Source organism: Pipra filicauda, unplaced genomic scaffold, assembly GCF_003945595.2.
Source record: "Pipra filicauda isolate LSUMZ 115617 unplaced genomic scaffold, ASM394559v2 scaffold198_size2598500_pilon, whole genome shotgun sequence".
NCBI classification, from domain to species: domain Eukaryota; kingdom Metazoa; phylum Chordata; class Aves; order Passeriformes; family Pipridae; genus Pipra; species Pipra filicauda.
In genome coordinates, this window is record NW_024104307.1 from 2,425,302 (window position 1) to 2,434,445 (window position 9,144).

Below are 9,144 nucleotides of genomic sequence, written 5' to 3' on the forward strand. Positions count from 1 at the left end.
CACAGCCCCCAGGCACCTGGACTCATCCCTGCCCACAGGGACATGGGCAGCAGGGGGAGAGGGAGAGAATAAAAATCCCGCAGGAGAGAGGGTGGTGGAGAGAAGGGCAAGAAGCAAGTTGAGGAGGAAGGGATTGAGGGAGCAGGACAGTGGATCAGAAGTGAACAAGAAGGGGAAAGGAGAGTTCTGGAATTGATGCAGCACAAGGGTTTCATGCTAAGGGAATGGGAATGGTTAGGAAATGCAAAAAGCACTCCCTGTATCCTGCTGCAGCAAGGATTTGGATGGTCTCAGATGGGTTGTGGGGAGAAGGAGAATGAGAGGGCCTGCTGTCAAGAGAAGCCCACAGCCAAAACAAGACCCAGTCCAGCTGGGGGGTGGTGGTCAGAGAAGACAGTGTGAACCCACCCACCTCAGAACCCTCTGCTGTGGATGGAAAAGGTGATCTGTCCTGGCATGTGCTGCTCACTGCCAGCTCCCAGTGTCCCCTGGGCATCCCCTCTGGTAGCATCCTCCATCCTGCAGCCACCCAAATCCCTCGCCCTGTCACCTCTAACCCCAGCACTGCTGATCAACAGCTCCCTGGGGTGAAGGGAGAGCAGAGTCACACACACCCTTACACAGACAGGCCCCTCCACCCCTGGGTGAGCAGGTGGAAGCAGAGGAGGAGGAGGAGGGATGCATGGAGCACAGCCCCCTGGAAGATGTCTGGGGTGTCTCTGGTTTGTTGCCTCGTTGGGGTTGTGTTTGTTTGCGTGTTTGTTTGCCGGTTTTCCCGGCGCCTCAGCAGAGAGCACAATGCAGGCTGTGCTCCAGCTGCAGCTGAAGGGGCCAGCCCCTGCAGGAGCCAGGGGAGCAGGGAGGGAGGGAGGGAGGGAGGGAGGCTGCTGCTGGTGAAACGCAGGCTCCAGCTCCCCAGGACAAGGATGCACCCCAAGTGAGCACGGCAGCATTGGCAGGGCTGAGGGGACAGGTGAGGAAGAGGAGGAGGAGGGGACCTTGTGCAGCCAGGACCAGAGAGACAGGACAGCATTGCTACCTGGTGATGAACAGTGTCCATGGAGATCCTCCAGATCCTGCTTGCTTTCACAGTTACCCCTTCCCCGCTGGCTAACCTATCTCTTGTATCCCAAAAGGAATGTCTTCCTGCAGATTGCTGCTGGGAAGCGCATCTTTCTTGCTTGAAGGAAACCAGCTTTCCCACTGCTCTCCCTGTACCCATGATGCCTCATCCCAGCACTGCCCTGGACATGCTGATAACAGCAGGTCAATGTCTACACAAGGATTGCCCACGGGGAAGAGCAGGCATAGGTGGGGAAAGAATGCAGGAATTAAAAATAGTGAGAGAAAGGGAGTTTGGGGGGAAAGAGCTGAAAAGACAGGGGAACTGAGGTATGGAAGTCAGGCACGGTTGCATGGAAGAACCAAGTGGCCTGATACATGGGAAAGCAGGAAGAAGATCAGGAGGTAAACAAGGAGGGACAGTGCCCATAAGGGATTTGGGTGCCAGGAGAAGCATGGGGGCTCTTCTGCCTGTGGATCTGGGAAGAGGATGAAGCATCATTCCTGGTGGTCACACCTCCATGTGCCAGGATTGTTTCCTGACCTGCAGCCCTCTGCATCCCACCCACAGCTGCTGAGCACTGGCTCACTCCAGGCATCCTAATCAAGTGCAGGCTCAGTGTTAATAAGTGACTTTAAGCAGGTCTGTCATTTTTGGACTCAAGATTGAGGTCAGAGGGCTGCAGAGGGGGGTAGAGGTGGCAACGAACCGAGAAAGAGGAAAATCAATCTCCATAGGATTAACACTGAAGCTCTTGCAGAAGTCCAGCCCCAGGGACGGGTGGCCTCCAGCCTGGCTGGCCCCTCCTGGAGTAACAGTGACCTCCTGTGGCTGTGGGACTGTCCCAGAGGACTGGTTGTTCACTCTCTCTGCAGAGGTGCTTTGAAAAGCCATGGTTGAGCCCTGCAGGGCTTTGGCCACCCCTCACACAGGTACATCCGAGATCTCAGAGCCAGGAGGGAAGGACTGAGCCGATGCCTGGCTCCTGAGACCCCTCCACAGGACACATCCTGCACACTGGTAGACACTGGGAATGAATGTGGCCTTGGCTGCTTATGGCATTGCCTTCACTGTACCAAAGGCAGGGAGATGCAGGTCTGAGAGGGCTGTGGGTGGTGTGCAGCAGGACCTGCCAGCTCCATCCCTGAAACCATCCCGCTGCATCCCCCCTCCAAACACACACACCAAAACACCACCTCACCCCAGGGAACCCAACATTCCTGCAGCGACTGGAGAGGGGGCTGAGAGGATCACAGAGGTGGGGCTGGTCCCTCTCTGGCTCACTCACCTCCCTGGTGTCGTTCTCCTGGATCAGGGCGTACAGAGGCACCACCCTGTTGATCTCCAGCAGAACCGGTGTGGGGCTGAGCTGCTCCTTCCCGGGGCGCCGGCACAGGTGGCAGGTGGAGGGGCAGCGCCCTTTCTCCTCGCAGTGAATCTCCACACCGGAGATGAGGTGGTCATCAGACAGCATCTGTGCCGTCAGCAGGCCTGACAGGTACGTGATGAAGGGCATGGATTTCAGCTCCTTCTTGTTCCCAAGCTCAGTTGTTTCTGGTGTAGGGAGAGGGAAGAAACCAAACAACATTAAATAGATCTCGGCACGGTCCTCTTCCCAAACCCAAACCTTGCTGCAGTCAGGATAAATGCAGCTGCTGAAGGTTTAGGCCAGGTGGGAGCAGGAAACAAGAAAGGTTGAGGAGAGAAGGAGAAAAACAGGACTTTCATGTCATTGGTTGGAAGTGTGAGTATTTCCACTCTAGAGCACTTCTAGAGTGACAGAACTTATCATGTTCTTCTTCTCTTTTCTAAGTTGTGTTCCCAGTCTTCTCTTTTCTAACTTGCATGTTCACTTTATGTGCTCCAAAATGAAACAAAACCACCCCAATATTATCTTCACTGTCAAAGAGAAACCTTCCCAAAGGGACCAGGCTGAAGAGCTGAGTGCCTTCACCCTCACCCCAATGCCAGCCCCCTCTAGCCTCTGTGGTCCTTAGGTCGCTCTTTTGAGTGACACACTATCCATGGCGCTGGGAAGGACCCAAAGAGGCTGCAAAGAGGGAGCATGGAGGGATGAAGCCCTTGGCAGGGGGGATAAGCAGGTATGGGAACAAGCTCACCACACAGATGAAGGCATTACCAAATCCAAACTATCAACACTCTGCCTCAAGGAAACAATCAGGCCTTTGAAACCCCCTGTGAAACCTCCTGGTGGTCTTCAGCACAGGGAGACAAAACTGGAGAGCCTTTGCTTCGCTCTGTGTCTGTCCAAACACTTGCTAAGGACAAGGGAAGTATCACCCCTGGTGATACCCTGAGCGAAGGAGACACGACTCCCATCTCTGCCCTCCACAATTTAAATTCCAATTTAAATGCTTTGTCTACAGATGGGTTGATCTAAGAAGGCCCAAATTCCATACCCTGGTGTCACATCTACAGAAGAAAAGCTTTTCTTCATTCTGTGCCCAACACCATGAGCTGGATGGCTGTTGCCTCCAACAACAAATTCCCAGTCCCAAGAAGGAGCTGAAGAGGAACAAGGGATGTCTCAATACCCTGTGCTTGCAGGGACATGCAGCTGATCTGGCAAGGCACTAGTCAGTTAGAAATACAAATAAACACAATATTCATTCATGACTCCCAGAGCCCTCCAGGGTAGGGACAGCCCTTCCCTGCTGTCTGGCTGTCAGGGAACACTTCTGTGCACAGGATCAAAGCTGTCACAGGAAGAATGAGCAAATTCCAACCAACTCATCTTTTAGCGGAATAAAAGGGGAGCAGTTGCTAAGATAAATTAAAACAAGGTTGTGAGATGTCTCAACATCTAGGGAGACATTGGTGTGCACAGACATGGAAAATAGGAGTTGGAGCTGGTTATGGAGAGATTATTTTCTAGAAGACCAGCTCCAGGCAACTTCAAGTCTCACAAGGGAAAGCCTTGAAACCTTAAAAAACTGAGTGGCTCACAAAGAAGGAAATTACAGGGAGATACCATGAGCCTCTTCTCGCTTCTGCACAAGAGTAACTTTTTTTTTTAACATCAGTACTGTACAAAAGAAAGAAGTTAATTACAATTCTGGGCTGCAAAGCTTCTTCACAAGAGCTGAAGCAGCGATTTCAGAGACCCTCCATGGGGAAGAAATTTTTAGAGCCATGCTTTAAGGAAGGACATGAACACAGAGCTGAAAAGACAGTGGAATCAGTTATCTCATGATTGGCTCTAGGATATCAAGCCTTCCTTCCTGAATTATTGGCTCTATAACAAAGAATTATAGACCACTCTCCCTCATCTGCTTGCTCAAGGGGTGGAAAGCATCAGCTCAAGGTGTTTCATCCCTAGAAAGCTGAAGATTTCCTCAACAGAGATGGTGCTTCTGTCTTGTCCCACCCACACCACCCACCACTTGTGGCATCTCACAGAGGAGTTACTCAAATCTGAGAGGTATTTTGCCTCCAAAACATATTCCTGGACCTGCCACTGCAACTACAGCCTGGGAAGAAGGGATTAAGGTCCCTCTGTCTCCCTCTCTCCTACCTCTGAGATGAGTTCTGGTTATGTCCTCAGCCACCTGCATGCAAGGAGTGGGCTCAGGATGGAGCCCACTCTCCCCATTGCAAACCTGACAGTGAACCGAGGAAACCACATTTTCCTGGAGGCTCAGCCTGGCTTTTATTACCTATACAGAACAGGATAACCTCCCAGGGCACTCTGATTACTCCTGCAAAGCTTCACTCCTGGGGAAGGGCTTTGCAGGTGACCACTGCGAGGGCGCTCCAAAGGTCCCATTATGGCAGGAGGATGAGGCTCAGCTGCAGGGGCTGCAGCAGGGAGGATATAGGCAGTCCTTATCAACCCCTGAATCTGAACATGCTTTTGCTAACACTGCTGGCAACTCAGCTGAATGCTGGCAACATCTGTCTGGGAGCAGAGCGCTGCGGATGTGGTCAGACGCGCCACGGCAACTTGTGGGAGTTATTAGTTTGTTTATCTCGAATATGTATTTGGGGAGAAAAAAAAACCACCAAAAAAACAACACCACAACAAAATAAATTAAATAGCAGCCTTGTGCCCAGGCGTCAGGCCTTGCGTAAGAAAGGGAGGATGAGCAGCACAGGGTGTGCAGAGGTAGCATTTGCCTGTTGGGGTGCCTGGCTCTGTCTCTAGGCTTCATCGGGATCTTATAATCCCACAGCACGAGGTGACTGACTGCACACAGGGGTCCCTGCTTAGGATGCAGCAGTTGCTGATGTGGGAAACACTTCCAGCATTACCAGCAGCACCTCCTGGTGCCTGGACAAGAGGGGAGCATGATAACACCACTGCTATAACAACAGCAACAGCATAATACCTAATTCCTTTGCACTGCAGTGCTCTTTGGTCTTGAGAGCTCTCAGGAGACACTGGGTTTGCTAGTGGTCTGGCATTTTATACAGCACCTCTTCCAGAAGATTCCCAAGTCATTCCAAAACTGGGAATCACTCCACTTCCCACAAGAATGCAGCCACCTCAGGGGTAGGATGTGGTAGCTCTTCAAAAGCAGAAATGCTGGGAACAAGGAGAGAACGCTCTCCAGCTGAAGCTGTAAAAGGAACATCAGGAACTGACCCAGGTAGGGGTTCCTCCAGGCTCACCAGGTTAACCCCACCAACACCAATGAGCTGCTCAGCCAGGTTGACTTAGGACTTGGGGTTTGCATTTTACAGAAGAGGGAATTCTGGTCCACCTTCCCTGTACCCCACCCTCCACTGGACAGACCCAGTGCCACCATGGGCAGGGTAGTGGGGGCTTACAGCCAGGACACATCCACTGTTTATCACCTGGTGGAATAATACCCTGTTTGTTGGCAAATCCATCGAAAGGGAGTTGAAAAGAAAATCAATAGATGTGTTTTCCTGAGAATTTCTCTTGCACTGAGGTATTGTCAGTGCAGTCACCACCAGGTCTGCGAAGAGCCCGAACAGATTTAGTGCTGCCCACTGTTAGTGATGGGCAAACACTGCTGGGAGAAAGGAGGGAGTCAGCAGTGCTTCTCTGTCACATGCATCCATGTGTGTGAGAAGGATAGCACAGGACAAGAGGGAATGGCTCACAGAGGGCAGATTTAGATTAGATGTTAGGAAGAAATCCTTCCCTGTGAGGGTGGGGAGGCCCTGGCACAGGTTGCCCAGAGAAGCTGTGGCTGCTCCATCCCTGGAAGTGTCCAAGGCCAGGTTGGATGGGGCTTGGAGCAACCTGGGCTAGTGGAAGGTGTCCCTGCCCATGACAGGGAGTGGAATGAGATGAGCTTTAAAGTCCCTTCCATCCCAAACCAGTCTCTGATTCCTTGAAGCACAGCATCAGCCCCTGCTGCTGGGACCTCCAAGCAGCCACCAACACCCACATCCCGGGGCTCACACGTGGGCAAGGAAGGGCTCCCCAGGGAACCACTACCCAACTTTTGGGACACGCAGCCATCCCGTGGCACGGCATCCCACGTGGGAATGACATCCCCTGGGCGAAGGCACGGGTTCAGCGTGGCCGGAGGGATGCAGGCTGCGAGTGCGGACCCCACAATGCGCAGCCCGTGGGACCCTCCGCCGACGGGGGGGACGCGGGGTCCCGGTCACGGCGGGACAGTTGTGGCCGTGGCGGTCCGTGAGGCCCTGCTGCCCTCTCGTGGCACCGCGGCAGGACCGCGCTGAGATCCCGGGATGCGGCACATCCCGGCATCGCTTCCCTGCCGCACGCACCCCGCGGCCGCTCCGCCGGGACGCCTCGGGATCTCATCCTGCCATCCTCATCCCATCCACCCGCGCCTCGGGAAAAGGAGTGTGGCAGCCCGATCGTGTAACGTCCCTGAGTCACGACACTTGATAACCTCCCGAGCGTGAGGGTTTGTGACCCCTTTTCGTCTCCTGCTTACAGAATGTTCAGGGGTTGAAATGGACTTTAAGGATCATCCTAAAGTCCCAACCCTCCTGCCATGGGCAGGGACACCTTTCACTAGTCCAGGCTGCTCCAAACCTCATCCAACCTGTCCTTGAACACTTCCAGGGATGGGGTAGCCACAGCTTCTCCAGGCAACCTGTGCCAGGGCTTCACCACCCTCACAGGGAAGGATTTCTTCCTAATATCTAACCTAAATTTCCTTCAATTTGTACCCATTACTCGTTTTTCTATCACTACAGCTCCTGAGGAAGAGCCCCCTCATCTCCACACTGCCAGCCTGCCCCTGCCCTGCTGCACACCCCCCTTTCCCTGATGATGTTTTGCCCACAGCTCACAGCCAATTAACCAAACTCAATTAAACACAAAACGCTGCACCCTGACACCCAACATCAAGGACTGGCCAAGGAGCCACACCACAGTGCTCCCATGACCCACCGCCCCCCCTCCCCTGCCTTCAGTGTAGCCCCTCAGCCCTGAGGATGATCCCAAAGGTACCAGCAGGGAGCATCCAGAGGCAGATCATCTTGGCTCCCCACAGGCTAGATAGGCAGGATCTCACCTCAGCTTCAGATGAGACATTTACACACTTGCAAGCCTGAAGTATTAAGAAAAAATGCCAGAAGAGCTTCTAGAGACGTCTGATAAACCTCTCTAAAAGGGAATGGTGCAGGCATCCCCTATGAGATTGCTTTGGCAAAGGAACTGGTTCTGCTGACCCTGCACTTTCCCCACTGCCCCTCCACTGCCTGCAGTGGCTCCTAGGAAGAGCAACCAAGCCCTGCCCTGCTCATCTGACCCCTGGCAGCATCTCAGTGCTCACCCCATTGCCTCTGAGACACTACAGTCCCTCAAGGATGGCTCCATGACCCCCCAAGACCCCCCCCAAGGCAGCTGGTTCCCTCCCTGCTCCAACACATCCGCATGCCCCTTTCCCATGGGATGGCTGAGATCTTCCCAAGACTGCCTGCTGGATGGCTGGCTGCTGGTGTGGGGCAGCCCCTCGGGGTTCCAGGCTGGATGGCCTTCCCATCCTTCAGTGTCATGGCATGAGGTCCCCACACCCCCACATGCTGAGTAACATCACTGACTCATCATTATCACCTCTAATCAAGTCTAGAGAGCTCTTTGTTTTTTCCCCAGGATGCACTGAAAGATTATTTCCTATTCCTACCACCGTTTTTTCCTCACACTGTTCACTTTCAGGTGTGGGTAGCCTCAAAAAATCTTGCAGACCACCCTGGTTCAATGTTTACATCCTTTTTTTTTTCACTGGAAAATACACTGGGGGCTGAAAGAACATTTCCCTGGTGAGGCAAGAAGTCAGGAGTGAACCCTGTGCCCCCTCCCTGGGCACAGCAACACCTCCAGGGATCCACTGGTGCCTGAAACAGGGGAACTGTAAATCTCACTCATTTTCTTTTGCAACCCTGGTCAGGCTTTGCATCTGCTCCACTGCCTCTGAGCGTGTCCCCTGCCCACATTTGGTGATCCCTGCTGCTCCTCATTGCTGTTGGGATGTAGGTCCCTTCAGACTGAACTATTCTATTCTAAATAAAGTAGAAAAAACCTGCCAAGAACAAAAGGTGGCAAGACTTGGTGCATTATGCAAGTTGCTTTCTTCAGTGCTGGCTGGAGCGGGTAAGCAGTGGAAAAGTGCTGCAGGCAGAGAGGCCACACGAAGGGTTTTTGGGAAATGGTTAAACCAAGGATTTGCCTCCTTCTCCAGGCAGTGAATTCCTCTGAGTCGGGGCCTCCACCTGCACATCAGCCCTGGGCTGATCACGGGACAGTGCCTGGATGCCACTGGGAACAGTGATGCCGCTGGTGTGTGAAGGACATGGTGCCCCTGCACCTGCCTGGGGTTCTCCCTGCTCCCACAGAGGAAGCCCCAAGCCATGACATTCCCTGTCCTGCTGTGCAGCCCCACGGGGTCACAGTAAAAGGGCTGTCTCTCTGCCATCCCTAAAGCAGGTCACAATGGCTGAGCAAAAATGTGGCTGGAATGGTATTGGTGTTAGTGACTCCAGGACATGGAGGGTCCCTTCCAACTCAGCATATTTTAGGATTCTATGAAACACCAGACAGAGCACAGCCATGATCCAGTGGCCAAAACCTACCTCTGGCTACCACTGCCAGCCTGGCAGATGGGTCA

At 53.3% G+C, this 9,144-nt stretch overlaps 1 protein-coding gene across 1 annotated transcript in view; it reads right to left on the minus strand.

Annotated features, from left to right (window-relative positions):
• LOC113982001 (astrotactin-2) overlaps positions 1-9,144 on the minus strand; it is a 211,205-nt gene that overhangs the window by 42,021 nt on the left and 160,040 nt on the right. The window contains exon 17 of the mRNA XM_039380540.1: positions 2,352-2,617. Within this exon, the coding sequence (XP_039236474.1) occupies positions 2,352-2,617 (266 nt within the window). The remainder of the gene's footprint in view (positions 1-2,351; positions 2,618-9,144) is intronic.